The 25,254-nt window shown below is 46.0% G+C and overlaps 1 protein-coding gene and 1 long non-coding RNA gene across 4 annotated transcripts; both read left to right on the forward strand.

Annotated features, from left to right (window-relative positions):
- Positions 1 to 56: 56 nt before the first annotated feature.
- Positions 57 to 14,123, forward strand: LOC142601621 (uncharacterized). 3 transcript variants are annotated; one of them, XR_012835132.1, is made up of 4 exons: positions 57 to 355; positions 857 to 978; positions 6,821 to 7,089; positions 13,753 to 14,123. It is a non-coding gene; the product is annotated as an uncharacterized LOC142601621 (long non-coding RNA). The 3 variants fall into 3 exon arrangements; XR_012835131.1 differs by lacking the exon at positions 13,753 to 14,123 and adding an exon at positions 13,533 to 13,746; XR_012835130.1 differs by lacking the exon at positions 13,753 to 14,123 and having other exon boundaries at positions 6,821 to 11,262.
- A 1,227-nt stretch (positions 14,124 to 15,350) lies between these two features.
- Positions 15,351 to 22,607, forward strand: CCNG2 (cyclin G2). Its single transcript, XM_075750887.1, has 8 exons — positions 15,351 to 15,686; positions 15,870 to 16,008; positions 16,970 to 17,107; positions 18,132 to 18,382; positions 18,556 to 18,634; positions 18,715 to 18,813; positions 19,713 to 19,918; positions 20,409 to 22,607. Exons 2-8 carry the CDS (start codon positions 15,898 to 15,900, stop codon positions 20,539 to 20,541), a joined length of 1,017 nt encoding a protein of 338 aa, XP_075607002.1. The 5' UTR covers positions 15,351 to 15,686; positions 15,870 to 15,897; the 3' UTR covers positions 20,542 to 22,607.
- The last annotated feature ends 2,647 nt before the right edge of the window (positions 22,608 to 25,254 follow it).

The raw sequence follows: 25,254 nt of genomic DNA on the forward strand, positions 1-25,254 counted from the left end.
ACGTGCTTTGCCGCTCGCTGCCCACGTCGCGGCGGGGGGTGGGGATGGGAGCGCCCTGGTGCGAGAGGCGACGCGGGGCCCGCCGGCGGGTGGCTGTGAGGCGGGGGGGGGGGGGACACGGGACTCTCTTCCCTCGGGCCGCCCGGCGGAAGGATCGCGCGGATGTAGCGCGAAAACAATCCCTTTCATCGCTGTCCCTCCGCGGCGCCTGCGCGGCTGTGGGGAGGGGCGGGTGAGCGGCTGCTTGTGCTGCTGTCTCCGTGCCGGCGCTGAGGGGGCTCCGGCGGACGCTCCCCCAACCCGACTCCCGGTGTGACGGAGCCGTGGGTCCCTTCCCGGCCGGTGGCCGCGGAGGGTGAGTGGGAATAGCGGGGAAGAGCCCGCCGGGCAGGGCCGTGGGGGCGCTCGGCTCTCCCCGCCGCCTTCCGCGCACTTTTCCCCTGCAAGCGGCCGTGTGGGCGTCTGCGGCGCCTGCCTGCTCCTTCCAGCAGCCCCAACATCAAAGGAGGTTTAAGTTCGCCCCCCCTCCGTGCCGCTTTGGGAGCAGGCACGTTAAAGCTTTAAAGTTTCATTTAAAACACTCGCGAAACAGCCAAGGCGTTTATTTACAAACACTTTCTTGTGCGGAAGCTCAGCAAAAGCGTCAAGTTGTGGCTGCTTTTATGTCCGTGCCGTGTCCCCAGGCCTGCGGTTGCTGGGACAGAGCTCCCTGTCACGGCTAGAGTTGCCTTACTTACTGCCGTGCAAGATGTAAATAGGAATTTACCCTTTGCTGGCTTTATTTACTTACTTAGGCCTTGCCCCAGCACAGAGGCCTGCAGGAGGGATTCACTGTCCTTTTTCTTTCTATTTCTAGATGGCAGGCTCTGTCTGGCAGCCCCACTGCCATAGCAGAAGATAGAGATGCCTGAAGTGCCAGGGAAGATAAGATGTTTTCTCACAGCTCCATTTATTCCTTTTGTCTGCTCAACTCAACTTGTGAGTGTTGAAATTTTTTGTAATGTAAGTATTTTTATTTTTTTCTGGAGAGGGATGGGCGTGTGTTATAATACTGTACAGTAAAAACGAGGAACAGAAAATAAATACTTTGCATGAAAATCCTGGCACCGTGAAGACGAGTGGCACAACCTTGCTATACCACTAGAGGTTGAAATTAGCAGATAAAAGCAAGAAGTTCAGAGCAAAGGCAACTCATTTTCTTTAAACTCTTTCCAGTATCTGTAGTTATTAGCTTTCAGACGGCACACAAAGGAGGATTTCCTCTAGAGATAATAAGCACAGTGACATAAATCAAGCGTAGAGAGAGCAGAGAATTTTTTTTTCTATTTATTTCCTGACAGATTAACTCTGAATCAGTTTGCTAAAGATTCATCTGTCATGAGCTTTTTTAACATTCTCTAGCAACTCTCGGGCCACAGTTATAAGACTGAAATGAAAGGCTGTTTTTGCTGCGGCAACCGAACGCCTCTGTGCATAGGGTGAACTGCTCTTTGAATCCAAGCTTGCTGTGTGCTCCTCCCTTCCATTTCTCTTACTTTTTATCTTGGAATGGGATATGCCTTTTAGAACTAAGAAGGTGCAGAGAAGGGCAAGTCCCAGTGGAATTTTATCTAGCTTCCCCAGTTTCATTCTAATTCTTCTGGGTCTCATTGTTGAAGGATCAGTGTTTAAGAAGTCTGTAAAGCTGTTACGGTTTTCCAAAATCGGTTGTCCCACTGGTAGTTTGTGGCAGTGACCAAGTGAAGATAACTGAGCTGATGTTCCTAGCTGGGAGATTCTTGCTGGAGATCTGACTGGCACCGTCCCGAGATTGTTCCGTTCCCGCTGTTACAGCAGTGCTTGCGTATTCTGACTATTTGATCAAGGGATTTCCATCAGGGCCCTTCCCAGAACATTTCGCATGTCAGCGCTGGGAGCCCGAGGCGGTGCGGCACATCCTCAGACCAGCAGACTGTGAAATTGATGGTTTGGCAGGAACCTCTAGCGCTCACATAACACAACAGAGTTCCTTGTATTCGTCTTGTGCTGAATGTGCCCTCAGCTGGATACGTATGATTACGTACGCCTTTGTCCTCAGTAACAGTACGAAGGGGCAGTCGAGGCGGCACCTGACTGAGTTGAAAGTAGTGCAGTAAACTACTCGGCTACTGGATCGATACTCCTTCCGAAGGAAATCCGAGAGACTGAGGAGTGAGTCACCTGGTGCAGGAGGGACCTCGGAGCAGGTCGTCCTAGCAGGGTGGTCAGTTGAAGGCCAGGTCTCCCAGGACCACTTCACGCCTCTCTAGGAGGTGGCCTAGGTCTGCGCACACACCCCCCGGGGGTCAAAATAGCGGCACAGTTGTACACACTCCGAGAAGAAAGACGCAGCGTGTGCCCGGAGCAGCTGAGGGTCGTGGCGGGCAGGCTGCCCTAAGTACGTGGCTGCCGAGGGATTTAGAGACACTGCTGAGAAAGCGATGGAGGCAACCGGCAAGAACTCTCTCTGTTTGGGCCTGTGGCCTGGGGAGACAGCAAAAGAGGCAATACTAAACCTAGAAAAAAAAATGAACCTGGTGAATGTAATGGAGCGGACCTAGAGGAAGGCCATTGCAACGTTACGAGCGTGCAGGAACCTGACGCACCGTACAAAAATCCGATGCCTTGGAACAGTATAAAGACCCCAAGTGCCACGTCAGCCAGGGAAGGAGGACACTTTGGTAGCAGGGAGAAAGCCTGTTCATCCCTGGGGGGGAAAACGAAGCGCGTCTGTTTCAAAGAGACTCGACAGGACAACTGCACTGTCACAGGCGGCAGGTACGGTGGACTCGGCGTCCGGGCGTGCAGGGGGCTTACAGCGATACGGGTTGCTCTGGTCATAGCAAAACGAAGCGCGTCCCAGCTTGGCTCCCAAGACAGCGTGACGGCACGCACGTGTAACTACACAGGTGGCCGCTGCCTTAACGCAGACTGGGCTCTAGGGAGGTGACAAAACAGTAGATATTAGACCAGTGAGAGATCCGTGTTAGTGGAAACAAGAAAATCCCACGTATAAGGCATACCTGCCCTTCAGCCTGACTTTTCTCCCACTGAGTGGAGGGAAAGAAGACACGCTACTGGATTCACAGCCCAATCCCAGTATGTAGAAAAGGGAAGGATGTGTATCTTTGCAGCAGACGTTTCTATCTGCGCTTAAACACCCTTCAGAAGGGAAAACAGATGGTCTTGTGGTTTGGCTCTGCGCTCTGCTTCGGAGACCCAAGCGCTGTTCACTGCCTGACTTTTGACCAGTCAGTTAAACCCACGGATGCAAAGGTTAATGCTAATTTTCATATCCACCCGACTTAGGTGCACACAAAGTCCAGCACGCGCAAGCAAGCTTGATGAGTTCAAGTACGTAGGCAGACGGCAACTGCAGAACAAGGATAAATTTACCCTTGTGTCACGTTGGTTGTGAGGCAAAATTAAAATATTTGGTAAAGCATTTGAATATCCCGAGAGGCTGGAGATATGCAAACTTTTAATAGTAATTGCTGTTCAGGTTTAGCCGGTCAAGTTCAGCGTAGCGTGGCAGAATAAGTCTAGTTATTCCTGTGTTTGTGCTTTGACCCCGACCATTATATAACTCATCTATATTTATTGCTAACCTAAGATCTTTAAAATAGCAAGCAAATTTTGATCAGCCCAGAGAAGGCAATATTGATGATGGCCTAAAGAACAAAACACACAAAACCCTAAAAAAAAAATTAATGAAAAAGTTCTCCTCCTCTTTTACAAACCAATCTCAAACATAACATTGGGTAAGCAGCAGAGCTCTCATCAGAAGTCACATTCGTCACGAAAGAGGAAGGGCCTGGAGCATCTCCGCTGCCTGCCCGTAGGCAGGCCGAGCTTGGGCCGTTGGTGGAGGAAACCCTCACAGAGGCATCTGAGCGCTCTTCGAAGCGATCAGGAGAGATATGTATGCTGATAGCACTGAAGAAATATCAGCCTGAGGCTTACACGGGGCTCAGAAAGACTTCTCTTCTTGGAGGGAACTCCTTTTTTCAAAGATTGGCATGAAACAGACTCCCGGGAAGCCGTTTTTCAAAAGCTGCAAAGAAAGCTACGCTCCGTTTCTTTGTCTAGAGGCTCGGTTTGCAAAACAATAGTGTGGAACACTGGGAAAAGCCACAGAAGGAAACGAGGAGAATCCTAAAAAATAGTTTATAGTGAAATTACCTGACAAGACTTTGCTCAGCTTCCTGGGAGTAAGTGCTCATCAAATAAAAATCATCAGCACACAGGAACTCTCAGAGAGGAATTAAATGGGTTTGAGCACTGAACTGTCTTTGACCTCTGTGAAAACTGAGCTGTCCAAAATCGCTAGTTATTTTTGCAAATCTTATCCTTTCTGTGCAATGAATCAATCAGTGGAGTGGCAGTTTTCCAAGTAAGTAGTGTGGACGTCGGTACATGCGAATTATAAGACTGCTGTACCTTACAAGTACCTTAGCTATGCTTGTTCTTACAGGCAATAATGAATTACCCTTTGGAAAAGCAAATAATAAGCTAGTATTCCTGAAGTGTGTGGCAAAGGAAAAAAGGAAACTAGATGCAGGCTCCTTCATTTCTTTCAGCTTACAATGTAGATTTCCACTGCAGCTGGACAGACAAACGCTGGCTTCAGTTTCGCAAGCGGAATCCAGCCGTTCCATGCGTGAAACCGAAGCTAAATTGTTGTCCCGGCATGGAATAGGAAGAAGCATGCAGCCAATAAGAGAGACTAGCAGCAAGCAAGCCCCCTTTCCAAAGTACTCTGCGTTGGTTTACTTCTTACAAAACAGATGAGAAAAAAAAGCAACATAAATTCCTCATCCAAATACTTGTCAGCTTTAGAAAAAAAAAAAGTTTAACAAAAGAAATAGCGTGCACACGAAGCGTCTCAGATACCTAAACCCATTTTTTAATAAAGATAACAGGAAGGGGAGCCACGGCTGCGTGTAGCACGCACAGTCAACAAATTGTGCAATTGTGCAGTCTGTTCTGTCTCTCTCAAATCCCTTGTCAGTTTTAGTGCTCTCCCTTATCAGAAGCTCGCACCTGTCACGCAGGCAGAGGCAGTCTCAGGTATGTAGCCACTTTGGATTGTAAGTCCGCAGAATCGCACGTTCAAAGAAGTCTGTTGACATTAGAAATCATCATAAGCTGCATCACAGGAGTGCCACATCAAGTGTAACATCTCCACGGCCTCTTAGGAGTGCTTTCTGACAGCCTCTCGCAACTTCTTCCTAACAGCAGGAATATAAATTATTTACTAGGGAAACAAACCCTGCCGCTTGAGCTGAAGAAGATTCCCTTACTATGTGTTCCCACCACAGAGCTTCTTAAAAGAGAGAGACACGCTTCTGCTTTGATCCAGAACAGTGAAATACATGCTTATATTTAGGAAATGAAGTACCTCTTTCACATTCAGTGATTAATTCGGAGAGGACAACTGCAGGCACTAAATTAACCTTTTTACCTGATTTATTTTTACTAAATAAATGGCCCCATAATGTAATTTTCTCAGCCAGAACAGATACTTTCTGCCGTTTGCTTTACTATTTGTTCTAATCTATTCCATTTAACTTGATAATGGTAAAACCTTCAGACTGCGTCCCTCACCGTAGGGATTGCACCTGTAAATCAATCGTTCTTCCTAAAAAACAGACGACTCGTCAGAAACGCACGTCGCAACGCGCGAGAACGCCAGCAGCAGACAGGAACGCATCTCCTCCTCTACAGCATTTCCAATTTTACCCGTGTAGTATTGGCAGAGTGAATGATAGAGTGGAACAGCTAGCCGATAGTAGTATTTCATGCACATTTCTCCTTGATTTTGTTTCCTATATATGATCTACGTGCCTGAAGCCAAATTACTATAGGGAAAAGAATCCTCCTTAGTTTAACTGTCTGTATCCAAACCTTTTTTGACCTGCCCATTGAAAGGATAAAATGGTGCCCATGTTTTGAAAAACTCTTTTCAAATAGTCATTGTCTGCCATGACGTTTAATTCTTGTATAATTTGATTTGAGGAGATGAATTTTCTTGAATCGCTTTCTAAACTACAATATAATTTCTTATGGCCTTTCTTAATAGTGCTAGAAGCAAAACAGAGTGGTAATACGGCAGTACGGCAGAAGCAGAAAGTTGCCTACTTTCGCAATCCAAGATCAATAAATAAATGGACGTTATAAACGCAAAGGTGTTAACTGCAAAAAATAGTCATAAAATCAAAGAATAACTGAGGTTGGAAGGGACCTCTGGAGGTTTTCTAGGCCAAACTCCTGCTCAGAGCAGGACTTATTTCAAAATGAAATGAGGTTGAATAGTTTTCCACATTGCCCATAACAAAGATGACGGGTAAGCGGATGTGAACGGACATCAAGGTAAATCAGGGAAGCGACAGCTGTGTACTCGTGAGCGTACCTACGCCAAACAAGCCTTCAGCTAAAGCAACTTTATCGTGGTCTTCAGGAAGGGAGAAAATGTGAATAGCAATACCTTAAAAATTCATTCTCTCCGACTCATTTAATACAGGTTTTCTCGCATTTTTCCCTTCCAGAATATAAAAATTCCTTTCTTTTCTCCACGTGACCACTTAAAGGCGGTTGACGTTAATTAGCTGACCGTGGTTGTGCTTCACCGTAGACATCATCTGCTATAATTGGGTATGTTATGTCCTGGAGAGTTCATATCAGCACTATAGGAATTTATAAATGTATAGTATTTCTGTGACACCTGTAGGTATACATGCCTTGTTAAATGGGTGTTTGCTGCTCAGTAACATAGTGACTTGTACTTTTCCGTGTGGGTCAGGATCACGTTCGCTGACGCTCTTTTGGATCGAAGAAAGGTTGCGGATTTTACCAAAGTGACGTACGCTCCCGTTTGCTAAAAATCACCTGCCCGCAAAACTGGATACAGCGGTCTTCGTTTCCTGTCCTCGTTCCGGACTCCTTGCTGCTAGGGCCTGGCTTTTCTTCCATTGCAGGAGATGGAAGCGTTGCTACGGACCGCAGCGACGGCAGGAGGAGAGCAGACGCGGATTAGGCAAGGTGTTGGAGGATTTTCTGCACGCTCTGTAAGTATTTAGGGAACGGCGTGATATGTGATCCTAAATACAAGGTTAGGCAGTTTGAACTCTTGAGTTAGACCCCAGATATTTCCAGACAGGCAGAGCTACCTACTGACTGTACATCTGAGAAAGTACATCTGAATTATTTCTTCTGGCAAGTACTGAGAGTATGTTAGTGAAATGTGCCTGGATATGGTAGCTTAAGATAGAACTATGCTGGAAAGGTTCCTGCAGCTGTTACTTGGAAAACATCTGCGGTACCGTGCACGGAAATATGTACATCTCTGTTCACGCTAGCACAGAGCAATTAATCTTGTGAAACAAAGTATAAATTATTATTGGGAAATATGAGAAGGACATTATGCACCAATGGACATGGAATGACTAAAGGTAGTTATCGTTTGGAAAGAAAGGAAAAAAATGGAATATTCCATTTCTGGCACAGGAAATGGAGTAAAATTGGCAGACTCTGCGAGACTTCCGGCACTCCGACTGCTAGTTATTTAAGTGAGAATAACCGATCCATTAGACTTGAGGGGTGAAATATTTTTACACTTAGAGTTGGAAAAAACCTTCTGTCTGGGATAACTTGTGACAGTCTGTGTTTGTGTAGTCTGATAAAAGGAAGCATATACAGGTTGACATGATTTCTGATTTACAGTTAATGGTTATCCCTTTGCAAAGTATAAAAGACATTGCCCCAAAGAAGTCAATTTTAGCAAAAGACATACAAGAAGGTAAACTTAAGAAACCCCAGGAAAGGACAATGAGATGTATTTTGTTCACAGCACTTTAGATAATTAAGGGATTTTTCATCTCTTGAGGCTTTGAAATTAAGCCTGGGTCATTAGAAGGCGTGCTTACTGAAAGGTAATGGCCTGTTGCATTCAAGAACTCAGACTGGATAATCTGAAAAGCGAGTGCGTAAGGAATTGAGAATGTCTTTGGCAACACTGCAGAGAGCGGCAGGATGAGAAACGCGGAGGGATATCCGACTGGCGGCCAGAAATTCGCCACTGACTGCTACTGAGGCAGGGTTTCTGCTAAGAGCCGATGAGGCGTTAAGTTGCAGTGTGTGACCCGTCATGTCATGTCCCAATAGCCGTGTATGAGCTCTGTGGTACCGTACATCCGTACTTTGCTGTTTTACCTATTTTCTCTCACAATACTTGCACTGCACGATTTCGAAACAGAAAATGAGACGGAAGTATCTTCCTCTTGTTTCGTGGATGCTTAGTGTAAAGGGTCTTTCGGCCTCTTAGCGTTTAATCCAAATTATATATGAACTAGATTTGCACCACGTTAAATCTGAAAATAAATTTAACATATCCGTTCCCGGTCCTCATAACTGAATGCCTCCTAGCAAATCATTTTACTCAACAGCTGCCTGGTTCTACGCTCAGAAAGGTGACTGCTCTTTTTTTCTTGGTTTAACTTTTAATGACTAATTTAAATTCCATTTATGCAGAACCCCTATGAGTTTGAAAATGCCTTCTGAAATTATGCACAACTACCTTTCTAAAAAAGTACTTTAAAAAGCCTTAAGCACAACATTGCCTAGAATTATCTTGTCAATTAAATAAAAGAACCCACTTGAAATAAGTGACAAAAATATACAGTGAATGAAACGCACCTTCCAGTAACAAATCGTTATTAAAAGAGACCTTTAAGCAAACTGCTAGTTACGTGGTCATGCTTAGACAAGCACAAGGTTATTGAAACATACAGCTTCCTTTCAGACAATTTAACTTGCACTGAAGGCAAATTGTTGCCATAAAAGCACTGAAGCACATTGCTCGGGCATTTGGTGTAATTCCGTTGGCTTCTAAAAGATTACCCTCGCTGCACGGCCATGTCAGCGGGATCAGAATCGGGTCTGCATCTTCAGCTGCCGTTACAAATATTGCCTGCGATGTCTTCCTGCAGAAAACTGATATAAGCTTCTGATACTATCTAAAAAAAGACAGGAAGCAATATTTTAATAGGCTGAAAGATGCAATATAGATTTCTGACAAAAGCTGTAATGGAAATCAGGGAGACTTAGCCGGCTCACAAAGCAGCTGCAAAGGGACTAATACAAAGGGCACCTAAACCTGCCCAACGCAGAAATCGTGAATAATAATTACATGCACTGGGTAAGTCACGAAATGCGTCACAGAGTTGGAGTCTTTCCTGATTCATTCCTTTTTCGCAGAGAAAAATTTCCAGAGGGTGGAATTTGAACAAGGTGGGGCAGCAACAACCAGCGAGCAACAAAACTGCAAATATTCTTGACGTGGCACTGGTGAAGTCATCCACGAGCGCGTTCGCCTTCTCACCCTCTTTACGTGAGGGTTTGCTCGGATGTGGGGGTCTAGTTCCCCCTTCCTCTTCTCATGCTGGAGCTATTTTCAAGGCCTCCAAAGTGAGATTTGATGATGTTAGACAAGTACGTTGAGTTGGACCGGCAGTTAGCTCCTCCACGCTGCTGTAGCTCTTTTCAGCTGTGTGTGCAAAGAGAGGTCTCCATGAAATCATGCTCGCCAAAGAACGCTGTTGACTCTCAGGCCACTTTGTCCCGCTCTGTCAGTGTCGGAGATCGGGGATTTCTGTGGTTACCAGGATACCGTACGTGGCCTTGCTCAGAGCCGTGAAATAATGGGCAGGGGCTTATCCACGGTGTTATTCCTGGAGCCAAATCCTTTTGCATCAGTGAAAATTCTCAGTGAAGACTTGGAATTTCCTTTGTGAATCGAGATTTTAGCCCTACAAGCAATTCAATTTTTAGCTGTGTTTTACAAGTTTTATGCCAACTATTGTACAAGGAATAAGAACATTTTCTAGGAAGGATTTGTTTTCCGATACACTTTTTGATCTCTCTCTTCTAGTAGCCTCATCTCGGGAGTCAGAAGTTAGGTTTCTCTGTTGTGAGAGGGGATTCAGAAATGCCTCGAGACAGCGCAGTGTCGAAAGAACGCTGCATTAAAACAGCATAAACTGGACGAAAACAGACCAAATGTTAATGGAGGCAGCGAAAATGGAAGTCTGAAGTAGTCCCCTTCAGCGCTCTGCATTGACATCTCACCTCCTCCCGAAGGCTGATGCTGCTCCCTTGGTGTTTAGCTGTGGTTTGGCTTTCTTTACACCAGGAAGTTTTGCGATTTAAGTTACACAGACGAACTTCCTCTTCTCCCATGATTTCGATGCAGCTGTGCTGCTATAGGGGTACTTATACTGATACCACAGTGTATATATATATATATATATATGTGGTAGCTTTTTTTTTCAGTAAACAAAGTACGTGGTATCAGTACACGGCAGCTTCACACGAGCTTAAATGCCTGCGTAATTTTATGCGTACGTAAATATCTCTAATATGTACAAGAATGATAGATGCTTCCTCTAAATATACCCTGGAGTTCTAGGGTATATATAACCAGCTCTCCATACAACCGGGGTTCTTTGCATCTGGCCCGTCTGTCCCAAAAACGCAAGCTGCTTGGCTGAAGGTGCCCTGCAGTCAGCCGCGTGTGGCAGGCTTCGCAGCTTAATGAAGATCCCAGCGAACAAACGGCGCTTCTGGGCTCGCTCCCTGGATGCCTCCGAAAAGCATTTCTGGATGCCCATCAAAAAAACCACGTAAACTTTGCCTTTTTTAAACAAAGCAATACACCTAAACAGCACAGCTGCGCTGTTACAAATTTTCTTGTGTAGGCTAACTTGCCTTTCCCTTTGCGGTGAGCTTCCTCTTGTAATGGAAACTCCTCTCACCTAGCCATTACTACTGTTAGATGCTATTTCTGTGCCGGTTCACCATATGTTGCAGCAGCAAGACAAAAATCACAATCTCTAACAGCTTACAGTCTGTCCTAAACTTACTAAGTTTCCATTGACTTGTGTTTGGGTCTTGTCGGCTCAAAATATTTTCTGCTAAGTATAGCTCCCTGCTCCTGAGCAAACAAGATGGGTTTCTTTTTTCCGCACCTCCCTTCCTAATTGCAACAGCTATTTTGAACTCGGAGTGCGATCACCGAGACAGACATACGTGCACTGTCATTGCTTGTCTCTAGATTTGTTCGTGTTGCCAGTGAACCTTTTCCCCAACACCGACCTCATATTTACATTCATCCTTGATCGGCAAGCCTTGCTCGCCTTCCGTCTTTTAGGAATCACGTCATAAATCGGAATAAATTCATTTATTTGTCAATTCTGAACTTGACCAAATTTCCAAGGTGAAAAGTGTGAAATTACACTCCGTCGTACTGAAGACAGGAGCGGTGGCAGTGGGGACATTTACTCCTACGGCTACTCGAGGATCAAATGCCGCTCGCCTTTAGGGGCTTCTGTCAGGGGAACCGGTTTTAAATTCTGGCAGATTCGTGGGTTATTTCATCTCCTAGACTTGCTCCCTCACAAAGGGCCTGGTGAGGGGAAGCCTATGCAAAGGCTTCAGTTTTGATAGCTTTTATCACCGGGACCCACTTTTTCTAAAGCAACAGAATCTGCCAAATATTTCTCAGATACGTACGTAAATATACCTGTGTATGCAGCCTTTATATGTGTTTTCTAATACAGGCATTTCTGTATAAAAATAAAATGTACACACTGGGGTTCTTTGTTTAAAGAACCTACTTTTACTCCTCTCAGTTAAACAGAAAACAGCCAACTGTCAAATCATCCCATTTAATTAAAGCAGAGATTTTTTTTTTTTTTTCATATGGTGCTTCTTGAGTTATGAAAGAATAAGCAGCTCTCAAGGGGGGAAAGGATTCTAGGGCTAATCTTATTTGATACGACCTCTCTTGATGCTTGATACTTTACCCATATTCTCAAATGAACCTGAATTATGTTTGAAAAAAAAAGCTAATTCACACACGAGCTGTTGTCTCTTCCATCACTGCAGAAAACAAGGATGTTGGCCAAACTAGACACTTCCCCCCCCAGCCCCGAATTAGGTGCTAAGTCCCTAGTCGTCGTATAGCAGCGGTTTGATCTTGCGGGAAGAGAAGTAGTCGCAACTCTGTGACTTTTGCCTTCCAGTTTTTAGCACTGCTGCTTTCCTGGTGCCACTGTCCTCCATACCGCTATAATGGGATCGCAGTGGGGCGCTTAGATTCATTAGTGGCTGTAAAGCGTGCGGATCTCTTTGGTTAAGCGATTCAAAGGAAACTATTGTTCTAAGTGACCCCTGTTGTTCTTACCTGGGTGTCCAGCTGCCGAGTGGGCAGACTGCTTGTGTCTAGAGCGTTAATTACCGCGTGTCCCTTAATCGCCAGGGTTTGTAATCCCGTTTCAGTTTGGAAATCCACACGCCACCAGGCCCAATTAACATCTCTGATATCATCACCTGCTAGTCAATGCACAGCTATTAGCCATCCGTAGCTGTTCCCCGTGAACTGCTGCACAGACGTGGCAGGACAAGTTTTGCCAAGCCATATCAGAAGGTGGTTTAGCAAGGCTAGTTAAAATAATACCTGCTTCATGTGATGGCATTGGAAAGTCTCACATCACAAGAAATATATTTTTTTCACTTTGAAATTTGTCTCGTGGAAGGTAAGGCTTCGGTATAAATCTTTGCTTTTATTAGGATCTCAAAAGATTTCAGATGGGTTTTCCTCCAGTTTTAATTCCTTTTTTTGTTGATTTCACACCCAGCTTCCGTTTCAGTGCGGCTCAAGAATTCCCCTGTCGTCACTGTTTCCAAATAATGAGTACTATAGCATCTGTGGCTAAGGAATTTATAACTTTCTTTTCACTTATGCATCTTTAGGTTCCCAAAGAATGTCAGGAAGGACTTGTTATTCTGGAAGGCACAGCATGTTACCGAATAGACAAATTGTGTTTTCTCATAGTACTGGAAACAATTATCATTTCTCCCCCAACATACACACTTCCCTTAATCACAAATAAATGCCACATTGAAAGAAAATGGTTCCTTGCATAAGGGAAAAAATTCCCAGATTTTATTTCTAGACCTTGCTACGAATCCTCCTTTGCCCGTAATACATGATTATTCCACCAGCTCCAGACAGCCCAGGGTGCAGACTAATTTTCCCTGCTTATAATCCCAAAGCTGATGAGTGCATCGCTTATAGTAAGGATCCTTGGGGTTTGTTGGTTTTTTGGGTTTTTTTCTCAATCCTGCTCAGCTCTTTGCAACAGATCAGTTAATTACAGAGGAACAAAGACGGGGCAGGGATCCTTCTCTCCGAACGCAGAAAATGAGCCCTTCTGCTGCAAGGCTGCAGGGAAAGTGCTGTTGAGCTCTTCGATTTCCCCCCCTCAAATTACATGATATATGAATGGTAATTTTGCCGAGTGTTCTTAGGTTTAAATTAATAAAGGGAAAGGAATGTATGTGTTCGAGTAGATGTCTGAATTAGCATTTTTAGAATTGTCATGCTGCGTGTTTATGAATTTCTGCCGTTCAGGTAAACTGAAACGTACGTTCCGCTATGTGGCTTAATACAGCAGTCGGAGGAGGAAGAACATCCATACGCCATGTCTGCGATGGCAAGATATGCTTCAGAATGTGGAAAAAAACCTAAAAAAAGCGGCGACTGCCAAGGGCATTTAGATAACAGAGCCTGGAGCTCAGAGCCTCATCCTGTAAACATCATCTAGATGACGCCACTGCCAGGAGTCCGTTTGAAGTCAACTCCATTAACAGTAATCACTCTTGTTCAAACAGGAGCAGATCCACAGCTCTTACTTCAGAGCCTAAAACCACATTTATCCCGCAAAATGATCAGCCGCCATGCCGGTTCGTTCACCTTGCAGGGATGCTGTTTCTAAAGGTGCTCAGATATATCTGATGGTACCTACAGGAGTGCTGGCCCACGCCAGGAATATCCCGAGGAAAAGTTGTGCGCGTTTATGGGAATCTGAGAGTGCTTGTTGTCAAAATAAACTTGAAGAAATTATTGGCCGTCATCACTGGCATAGCAGACAGGAACTGTGCCTAGAAATAGAGATTGGCATAGCAACATTGCTGACTGTTTTGTAGAGAAGGCGGCTTATTTTTCCAGACTGCGACATTTAATAAACATTTTCTGTTTGTTGAAACGGCGGAACCTCACTAGATCAAACCGAACGCTAATCTGCTCGAGTCGCCACCGCAGACTTTTGTCTCCAGTATGTACACAGCACGAGTCACCGTGGTTTCGTCGGGTTTGTCCTATGACATTTGTTCCTTTGTGTTTGCCCACGGAAAACAGACCGAACACGGAGCGCGTTGACACAGCCCCACAAATCCTCCAGACGATGATTTATTTTGCGAGATCCTGTTTTATCTCGTCATTAGGGCTCGGTTAAGCTGCAGGCTGAGAAGCCCTCTGACTAGCAATCCGCTCGGGGTTCCACGGGCCAGCTGCTCCCCAGCTTCTACCTAAAGCATCGGACCTTGGATCCGTGCTCCACACAAATGGACTGGGATTATAAAAAGCAGCTTGGAAGCGCACGTCCTGAAAGCTCTGAAACACGAGACTGTAAATACATTTTAACTCTTGGTTCGAAGCTTTTAAATGGGGCTTTGAAATCCAGATGGGCACCTCGAACCCTCGAGAAACAGCTTGAGGAGGGAGTTAACGCCCCACGGGAGCTGAGCCACCTCAGGCCGCCCCTCTCGGGGACAGCAGGTCAGCATTTGCCTTTATCGTTTATTACGGCGCAAGAGAGCTGTGGGGACGGGAGGTGTGTCTCGGCGGCCGTCGCTGTGGAGCCGAGCGACTGTTGGGCTCCGGCCGCGAGCACCCAACGGCCCCGCCTCATCGGCAGCCGCCCCACGCGCGCGCAGCGCTCCTGTCACGGTTGCTAAGATCCGGAGCCGTAGGCGGGGCAAAGGTAGAACTCGTCCGACCAATCCGAAGAGACCCACCCTCGGTCGGCGGCCAATCGCGGCCAATCGCTGGCGGTAAACAACACGGCCGGCGGGGTGGGGAAGGGGAGGGGGGGAGGCGCTGCCGGCCAATCAGCGGCTGGGGAGCGCGGACCAATCAGGGCGGGGGAGGGTTTAGGCGGACTTTTTAAAACAGGTCGGCGGCCGCAGGCGTTCCGCTCTCGGGGCCCTTTAAAGGAGTGATGCGACCTCTTTCCTGTGTCCCTCCGCCGGGGCCTAGCTCGCTCTCCGGAGGAGCCCGGTTCCGCCCCGCGTCCCGTCGAGCAGGAGTGCAGCTGGACGCTCGCGTCGTGCCCTTGACCTCCGGGCCTTCTCGGGGGACCGCTAGTGTGCGCGCCTAGAAGCGGACTATTTTATTTCCGCCGCGGCGCGTCACCGGCCGGACCTAGCAGGGAGCGCTCCGCGCGGGGCCATCTGCGGGCCGCCAGAACAAAAACAAGGGGGCGGGGCCGCGCCGCCTCCATTTTGATGCGGGGCTGGGGCGGCGGCGGCTGGGGCTGTGGAGAACCGGGATGGTGCCGCTGCCATCGCCGTGACTCGCTGGGGGAGGCGAGCGGGGCCCGCCGCGGGCGGGGACGCTAGGCTGCCCTGCCTGGATGCGGGGCCAGCGGCGGAGTCGACCCGCGTCCGTGCGGTGACGGGAACCGGGCTCGCCTCCCCCTCCCCGCCGCGGAGGAACCGAGCGGTGCGGGCCGCGGGGGGGGCCCGGCGTCCCCTCACCACCGCCCCGGGTGAGTGTGTTGGCGGGGCCGGGCTGCCCCCCTCCCTCCCCGATTCCTGAGGCGTTCTGTCGGGCCCCTTTGTTCGCCACCCCGGAGGGGGGGGGGGGAAGGGGCCGGGGGGGCGCCCGGTTCCCTTTGTCCGGGGGGGGAGGGCGAACCGCCAGCTGTTGACGATGTGTGTCTGCCGTGAAGGTAAAGGATCCGGAGGTAAGGGGAGAAGATGAGCAGCGAGGTGCTGTGGCTTTTCAAGCAGCTGAATCTCCACCTGGAGCAGGAGGGGAGGTTTCAGCCCCGCGAGAAGGGGCTCAGCCTCATCGAGTGCGCCGCCGAGGTGAGGGGGGGACCGGGGAGCTGGGCTGGGGGGGCCCGGGGGGAGCGGGCAGCCTCCTCGGGCGGGAAACGGGTGGTTTTCAACAGCTCCCGGCCAGCAGGGAGATGTGCGTAACTTGGGGAAGTTCATCTGGAAACGCCGCTTGCCTTTTGTTTTAATTCTTTCGTAATCTGTAGTTAGTGACATAGACTACATTATCAAGGAACTATGACCTACAGGGCAAGTAAAATATTCAGGCGTTTTAATATTTACTGGTTAAACTTTGAGTGAAGACAGAACCAAGAGAGGCGTGTTGTTTTTAGCTTGGTACCGCTGTGTTGTACCAGGGAAGCTGGGATGTCAAGGAGGCAGTTAACGAACGGGGAGATGACCAGTTTTTTATAGCAAGGTCTAGCGAAATGAGCTTAGAAACGGTCGGTGCTTAGCAGCAAAAAATAAACCAAGCATTTCCGTGTTCGTGACCAGAGCCCCTTACTGAGTTTAGGGCAGGCTTACATTCCTTCGGATGCTTGTAAGCTTTTTGGAGAGGGCCTTAAGGTTTAACAGAAAAGTCTCTGAGAGCAGTCTGCTTGTTTGATGTGAAAGCAGAACGTTTGTCGCTTAAATATTGATATGCTGGCAGAGAGGAGAGTAAGCCGAGTTTGGTCATCTCTTTCCATAAGGTCAGGAGTCACTCGGTGCGCAGACATTCGATAACTATTGTCTTTAAATAACATGTGTGTACTTGGAAATGTTGTTGTGCTGGGTATTGCACCAGTGAGACTCGGGACTTGGCTGTAATCAATGTACCTTGGGTGTATTTTGAGTCTTGAGGAGGACCCAAATTTTTTTAATTAAGAGAAATAAAGTATTTAAGAAAGGGATTGCTTCCCTTCTGATTTAAGTAGATGACGACTTAGTGAGGGGTCAGAATCATCACTGCTACCACTGAATAATTTGGACTTTGCCTCTCTTCTCATAGAATGAGAATACTCTGTGTCCGAGACAAAGGAATGCCAAGGTGGAAGATCTTTGGAGCCTGACCAACTTTTTCGGTTTTGCAACTGAAACATTTGTTTTGGCCGTTAACATTCTGGACAGATTCTTGGCTCTTATGAAGGTATTTTGGGGGACCTGCTGTAGTGTCAGCTGGGAATATGTGAGCTTTCTGTGAACTTTATTGTCTGAGGGAAAAAGGGGAAGGTTATGATCTAGGAGATAACTGACTATTTACTCATTCTATGCTAGCAACATTACTGATGTTCTCCTTTGTAAACTGGAAATTGAGTACAGTTCTTACATGAAAGATGAACTTATGCTCACGTTATTTATGAACTATTTTAAACTATGGCCTCTTTTTACCTCTAAAGGCAAGTACCAACATGGTTTATTTGCTCTAATAAGTCTGTAGTCTTTGCCATGTAGATGTAAAAGACTAAGAAAGGAGGAAATAAGAATGAACAAAACAATTGGTGTTACATATTATTTCTAGGTACTGTGTTAAAGGATACCCTAAGTGCTGGAACTAATACCAAATGATCATTTCCTGGATGTTTTTCTGTTTCTGCTGCTTTATGGCAGACTGTTTGAACCTAAACCAGTTTCCCATTATTAAGTTGGCAGAAAAACTAAAGTTGCATCAGTTCTCTGGTCTGGCTGTCCTTCAGGTTGCACAAAATGTTATGCTGGTACATGGGAGAGAACAGTAGAGGTAGGAACAAGTTGCAGAGGGACAGGACTGCCTAGAACAGGCTCAAGCTGGATTTGTTTAGGCTTTAAATGAGGGTGAGCACTGCCGCTTGGAGAAGCAGGGTATTACAGTTCTCTCTGCAATTTATTTGTTGTGTAGTGATGCGGAAGAATTTCAACAGAGGGTGCTCAGCTGTTGAACTTGACTTCCTCTGACTTAGTTATGGCAGGCTGATACTGCTTTATTGGCTCTGCCAGCTGTGTTTCCCTGAAACTAAAGTGACAAAACCAGTTATGGTGAGGTGAGGTGCGTGAGCTGACACTGATGTCGGGTCTAGTTTAGATAAGCAAATCTTTGTACCCTACCTAGACTGGGTGAGTTGTTGGTGTTGCTGTTCGGTAAGCGCAATGTTTATGGAGGGGGAGGTATTCATAGTGCTTCCTCCTACTTTTAGGTGAAACCGAAGCATTTGTCTTGCATTGGAGTTTGTTGTTTCCAACTGGCTGCCCGAGTAGTCGAAGAAGAATGCAATATTCCATCTGCTCATGAGATCATCCGGATTAGCCAATGTAAATGCACTGTGTCCGACCTGAAACGGATGGAAAAGATTATTTCAGAAAAGTTGCACTTTGAATTTAAAGCTACTACTGCCTTAACCTTCTTGCACTTGTACCATACTATTGTACTCTGTCATACCTCAGAAAGGTGAGTTGAGTGGCACGTTGGTGGCGGTCTCTGTGTTTGCTAAGCCCTTTTGCTCTTGAGTCGTCTCTTAAATGATGATGGCGTTGGCTGTAGAGGAAGCAGCTCCTTAGTTTTTACTTCCTGACAAGTGAAGGCTTGTTGATACAAAACTACTTCTCTTTGGTGTCTTTCAGGAAAGAAGTATTGAATCTTGACAAATTGGAAGCACAGCTAAAAGCTTGCAACTGTCGTTTCGTCTTCTCTAAAGCAAAAGTAAGCAGAAGTAGCTTGCTGTGACTTCTAAGTAGGTTTTGATTGATGTCATGTTGAGCTGTGGTTTTTTGTCCTTCTAGCCATCTGTCTTGGCCTTGTGCCTTCTCACTTTAGAAGTTCAGACTTTGAAATCTGTTGAGCTGTTTGAGATCCTTCTGCGTGTTCAAAAGCATTCAAAGGTAAATACTTTCAGCGGATTGTTTTTGCAGTTGTTGGGATTGGTGTGCTTAGTGATGTACTACCTTACATGTAAGGGACCCCTGCTGTCGGGGGGTACTACCTTACAGGTACTGTTTGGCATCAGCTGACATAAGCAGTGAGATGGGGTTTAAGCAGCTGTCTGCAGCTCTTGTCACTAACACGGTTTCATTGGTAGAATGCCAAATGCCAAACGCCTGCTCCTTAGAGAATGAGGTCAGGTAGTCGTTCTGCACTGGCACATCTTGGCAGCTGCCTGGCAAGCAAAAGGATTATGGTTTAAAAAACTAGCTTAAATGTCTAAAATCAGAAGAAATGCTGACCTAATGCCTGCACAATACGTGCTTTAACAGGCAGCTGATTTAACTTGTACGGCTCTAGCTGTATGTTCTAGAGAAACTTCCAGTCGGTTCGCAGGATTACAATGACTGCTGGGCTGGTTATTCTTATTGCCTGAATAATACAGGATTTATAGCTTGTAGCTGCGTACCGTATCAGATGATGGTCTAAACCAAGCTTTGCACTCTGTAACAGTCAAATTGAACTAACCCAGTTTCTTGAGGGTTGGAGGTAGTTCCTTAAAATATTTTAAAATGGAAGAATCTGGTACTTTTCTGTGGAAGTGATAATGGAAATGTTAACAGCAACTGACAGGCAAACTGTCAGCTTAGCTCAGACTTCAGTGGGGACGTTTCTAGGAGGTACATAGGAGTTCACCTCCAAAAGCAGCCCACCTTTGACGAAGGTAGCACAGTTATGACTCACTTCTGTCTTGCCTGATATTTTTTCAAGTCTTTTCCGAGAAGGTAAAATGGAGGGAGGGGTTATCTTCAGAGCCTGTGTGTAATAGACTAAATAAGTTCTTTATTTCTCTTTTCAGATAAGTGATAGTGACCTACTTTACTGGAGGGAACTGGTCTCGAAATGCCTAGCAGATTATTCTTCTCCTGAATGTTGCAAGCCTGATCATAAAAAGCTAGTTTGGATTGTTTCGAGGCGTACAGCGCAGAATCTGCAAAACAGTTACTACAGTGTTCCTGAGTTGCCGACGATACCAGAGGGCGGATGTTTCAATGAAAGCGAGAGGTTCGTAAAACTTACGCTAGGCGGTTAATTTGGGAATTCTCATTTTCCAGAAGTGTTAATAGCAACTCTGTATAACTAGGCTTATTCAGTATTACTGGGAAAAAAATCGGTGCTTTGAAAATACTGGTGGACTTGAAATGTCTGAAACAGAAGAAAAAAAGGGGGGTGACTGTCATTGTGGTGTTCAAAATGTACAAGTGCTTTGCAGGGTGGGGTGGGGCAGGGAGGTTGACAAAGATTTTAAGTCCCCTCAAGTAATTTATATTTGCCATCTCAAACGCTGGCCCCTTGGCCATCCTGGGAGATGGCGTTGGGAGAAAGGAAGTTGTACCTCGTTATGGTTTAAGCCTTAGGTGCTGAGAAGCATTTGGATCTGGAATGTTATACTAGGACCAGAACTCCTTGCAAGAAAACACGGGATTGGGGAGTGCTTTGACACTTTCAAGGGGTTGTGCTTTGTTTAAATTACCTTTTCTACTCTTCCTTCTAGTGAAGACTCCTGTGAAGATATGAGCAGTGGAGAAGAAAGCCTTAGCAGTTCTCCACCGAGTGACCTGGAAGGCACATTCTTCTTTGAACTCAAACCTACAACAAAGTGGCAAACTCTTAGCTGTCCGTCTTAGCGTTAAGTCTTGATTGTATTAGGTTGAGATTTTTTTTTAATGCACCGTAGAGTCTTTTGGCAATAATAAATGAGGTGGTAATCTGTAAACTGTAATAAGGCAAGAATTGCTGTGGTATATCAATGCTTGGAATTCCTGTCTTGGTTTTTTGTTGTTGTAATTTTAAGGAAGAAAACAAAAACTCGTTCAGATCTCCAGCTGAGCAAAAAAGTTCACATATAGTTCTGTTGTCAAGAAGCATAAATGTAGTCCTGTACCTGGTGGTCCAAAGTGGTTAGCTGCTAAACACGTTAGCAGCGTGCCCCAGCAGCGATGAGGGCTGACAGCGTGCTGGGCTGTGTTTTAACAGGAGAGGAGCCAAGAGATTGAGGGAAGATGGTTTTTTCCTCCCTTTACTTGGCGTTCGTTCTCATTTGAATCTGTCCAGTTTGGGGCTCAAAGGCATTGATCAACTTGTGCAAGTCTGACAGGAAGCTGCCAAGACGGTTAAGCAATTTGGGGTGCAGGATATGTGAGGAGAGGCAAGGGGAAATGAGCTTATTCAGCCTGGCAGAGTGGCCTTTGGGGGGAAAATGGGATTGAACAGCAGCCTTTTGCTATCTGAGAGGAGATGGCTGAGGAGGAGATGACTTCAGGGTCTTGACCGAGAAGCATGGACCACAATGAGAGGCTTTCATTAAATGGCAATGTGAAGTTCTCTGTTAATGGAAGAAGTTTGCTCTGTGGGGAAGGTCCAGCATGGGAGTGGAACACGAGGGGCTGCGTGCGGTCTTTGGCCTGGGAGGGTCTCAGGATTCAACATTACAAAACTCTTGAGCTTGGTTTGAATTGAGCGTTGACCCAGCTTTGAGCGGGAGGTTGGACTTGGAGTCCTTTTGAGGGTGTCCTGGCTCTTTAGTATTTTGGGATTAGGTTAAATTGGCTGAGTAGGTCACGTGGACTGATGTGTACTTAGTACCAGGCTGAAATTATTTAGTGCAGAATAGGCCAAGTACTGAATCTGCTTTAACGCTTTACGTGCTGCGCTTGTTTTTAGCAGGATCTTCAGTTGTGTGCTCCAAGGAGAGTTTTTCTTTAAAGTTTGTTTTTTATCCAGGAATCCCTATTTCACAACAGGAGTATGCCTGGCAAGAAGGAGGTTTCTAGTCAATACTAGTTTTCATTAAAGGATAGTATAAAGTATAAAGGGAATAATTTCAAGGTTTTTTTATACAGATGTTTTTATGCTGAAGTTCACGTGTACTTCAGTGTGTTCAGAATCTTAACTGTTAACACGTCAATCCATACTATTAGCCTAGACTTATTAACATGGTAAATCTCGATAAGTCTATGTTCCTTTTAATATTTAACCCTTGTAGTTGTCTTTCAGTATATTCATGTTATTGATTGAGTCATAATCAGACTTGTTTGCATGCTTATGTGAAGCAGTTAGTGCAGGAAAAGTTGATATTATGCAGTAATATCAGGTAAATGTGATGTTGAAGAAGTAGTTAATGTAACGTTTTTTCCGAACTTCTTTTATTGAAGCACAAACTGAAGTATGGTTGTGTCTCTCCGTGTTGAGAACATGCCTACGTGAGAACAAGTAGCAAGAGGACTAATTAGCTCAGAATAATGGTGTGAAGTGTGTTGGTGCCAAAGTAGAAATGAAGGAGCAAACAAGCTAAAGGCCGTTTTGTAGATGCAAGCGTTGTTTTAGAATGGTAAGAGCGGTGCCGTAAGTTCATAACTGTTATGTGATTTCAGTTTTATAAAAATGCAAAAAGTTTACAAAAATGTATATAAAAATGTAAATGAAAAAATGTACAGAAAAAAATTTAAAACAAAAAACGAGCAGAAAATACTGTATTTTTTTACGTTATATGTAACTTTTTGTAGGTATGTTGCATGTAGATAGTAATTTATTGTGTACTCTGTATGATATACTGTACATCTGAAGACTTCTTACTGCGAGTCTCTGCGCCTGGAAGCTCACTTCTAAAATAGAGTACTTTGGTTACAGGTAACGAACCCACTCAGTCTTGTTTCGGTTGAGAACAAAAATAAATCAAGTGCTGTATTTGTTACCTGGTGTGAGTTACGGTTGGTTACTTAAAGCTTTTGGTTTGCCTTGGTTTTGCTGTGTAGCTTGTCTGGTACCGTGGCTGTGTTCTAAGCCCCCCAGAAATTCTGGTAAGCGGTTGGCAGAGAAAAAGGAGACGTGTGTATGGCTTGCTACTGGGTGTGAATCTTGTAGCAGCTTTGCTCCTCTCAGTTTTAGAAGCTAGTGTGAGGTATCCTCTGCTTGTCCCCCAGCTGCCTGCGGGCTCTGTCGTGCCCGGATGAGTGTTGCGACAGGTATATTTGCACATCTGGCAAACGGGAGCTCCCAAAAGTGCTGAAGTTAGGGGTCGTTACAGGCGAAGTGTTCCACGTTTTGCTGGATTTGTGGTTGCTGCTGTTGGCCGTCTTCTGAGAGAAACGTGGTCTCGGGATGTGTGTGCATCTTGGCAATTAGAAACACCTAAAATAACTCATCGAAGGCAAACTTGAGCTCGGTTGCTTTTAGTTTCATCCTGCCCATGTTGCCAGAGTATTTCCAAATGCTGCCTGTGTTTCAAAAGTTAAGGAATAAAGGACTGGAAAGGGTTTTTGCTGGAAAGGTGTTCCCAGCCCTAGGAAGACAGAGGGAGGCAGGACCTGTACTCAGCTGCCTGCTGAGATGGCTGTAAGCAACATGACAGACATATTACTCCCTGTAGCTTGATACACATCTTGGCGCTTTTTGTCCTCTTGCTTGTGCAGGGGATGGAGTGAGAGAAAGTGCAAAGGTGCTCCCTCTGCCAGGGCAGCCTGGCTTCCAGCTCTGGCCACAGCTCCTGCGAGGGGAGATCCTGCCTCGGATCTTCAGATGCTGGGGCAGGGTGTGTAGGCTGGGAATGAACCGGGTGCGGTGGGGCTGACTGCGTGTGTGTGAAGAATAGAGCCACTGGTACTGTTAAAATAATCCTCTGAGTGTGATAACAACATTTGGGGGGTGGGGTGTTAGGACTTTCATACCTACTTATTTTGAAATACGGGAACACACTACAAGGCTTCTCACTTCCCACATGCAACAGATGAGATGGACTCTTGGTATGGCTAAGGGTTGGGTATGAAATTCCCTGCTGTCTAGTAACTCCCGTGGACCACTGACAGCCAATTACATAATGGAACTGTTCATCTTGGAAACAAGCACTGTAATGTTTTAAGAGCGATGGCTTCTTCGCAGCCTGTCGTGACCGCTTTGAACATGAAAGCTGCTGCAGTAAAGATATTCAGCTTCTACTTCAAAGGTGCCCACTCGGGTCACTTAAGTACAGCACCCCCCTCGCGTGAGAGTCGGCAGATAACGCGTGTGCTGCGTAGGTGGGCTGGTAGGAAGGGAGGAAGCCATGGGCAATGTCCCTGGGTTTACCAGCCTCTTGAGCTGAGTTTAATAAAGCTTGAGGTGTACCGTTCAGCCCCTTTCAAGTTTGTCCCAGCATGAAAACAAATTTGCTTGCGAGAATGCTTGTCAGGTTTACTTCTGTGGTCTGATAATTTAGGCTCGACTTTGATTTTGCCAGGTCAGATAGCTGTGTATCCCTCCAAGGAGGTTTGCCTGGCTTTGTTCAAAGAATGGGGCTTTTGGTGGTTGGCTTGTTTTTAATAGCAGAGGTGTGCATGGTTTTTTAAATGCTGTTTTGGGCTTGCTTGTATCACGAGGTGAAACTTTGAATGCTTGCAGTCTCGAGAGTTGAAATACGTGCTCATTTGGGGAACTGCCTTGTCCGTAGGACTGGTTTGGTTGGGGATGAGGGGGCTGAAAGGGAATGCTGCTGTGGGCGTGACATCCCCCAGGACAGCTCCTAGGCGTACGGTTTCTGTACGAGCTCGGGACTGTTACTCCCTGTGCCTTTGTGGGATTGCACGTTGCCTGACACTTAAAGTGTAGAGCTGAAGGTTCACATCGGTGTAGAACATCCCTGGTTTCTGAGAGGGTCTTGAGATGCCATCATACCGCTCGCCCTGTCTCTTGTGGCTGGCCTGGGCCGCGAGGGATCAGTAGTGGAACTGTTTCTGTTCCTAGTGAATGGTCATGCCATAATGAAATAATGATAATGGCCTTTTAAACAGGAAACTTGACTTCTGCACGGCTTGATTACATAACAAGTGACACAGAGCAATACAACCTTTCAGCATAAATGAGTCAGTGCATTCAGGCCCTGGTTTCTTACAGCTTGCATTTTTTTTTTTTTTTCCCCGGTGGAATAAGTAATGTGTTTCTGTTGGTCAGTGCTTAGAGCAGGCTCTGTGCTTGACCGGAGCATGGAAGGCTAAGCGATACTGTAAAGGAAACAATTCATCCGTAAGACAGCGCTGCTTCATAATCTCATCCCATTCTCAGCTTGTTCGTGAAGGGGCTGGACTAACCGGTGAATGCCTTACTCCTGGCATCCCAGTTGGCTACTAGGGCTTTGAAGCTCAGTGAACAGTGAATCGGGAGATACTGGGCAAGACCAGAAACCAACTTCTGCAGTTTCCAGTTCAGTGGACATTGTTCACAGCCTTTAACAAGGGAAAAAAATCTCCATTTCCGAACAACATCTAACTCACAGCTGCTGTCTACAGCTCCCTAAAAACTTGATGCGCATTACACGGATGACTCGCAAGAGATTTTAAGGATGTACTTCAGGGACCAGCAAAATGTGC

This window comes from Balearica regulorum, chromosome 4 (genome assembly GCF_011004875.1).
Source record: "Balearica regulorum gibbericeps isolate bBalReg1 chromosome 4, bBalReg1.pri, whole genome shotgun sequence".
Taxonomy (NCBI): domain Eukaryota; kingdom Metazoa; phylum Chordata; class Aves; order Gruiformes; family Gruidae; genus Balearica; species Balearica regulorum.

Coding starts and splice junctions, on each gene's coding strand:
- CCNG2 (XM_075750887.1), top strand. CDS start 15,898: ATGAGCAGCGAGGTGCTGTGGCTTTTCAAGCAGCTGAATCTCCACCTG. Junction 16,009..16,969: donor TCATCGAGTGCGCCGCCGAG/GTGAGGGGGGGA, acceptor CTCTTCTCATAG/AATGAGAATACTCTGTGTCC. Junction 17,108..18,131: donor GATTCTTGGCTCTTATGAAG/GTATTTTGGGGG, acceptor TCCTACTTTTAG/GTGAAACCGAAGCATTTGTC.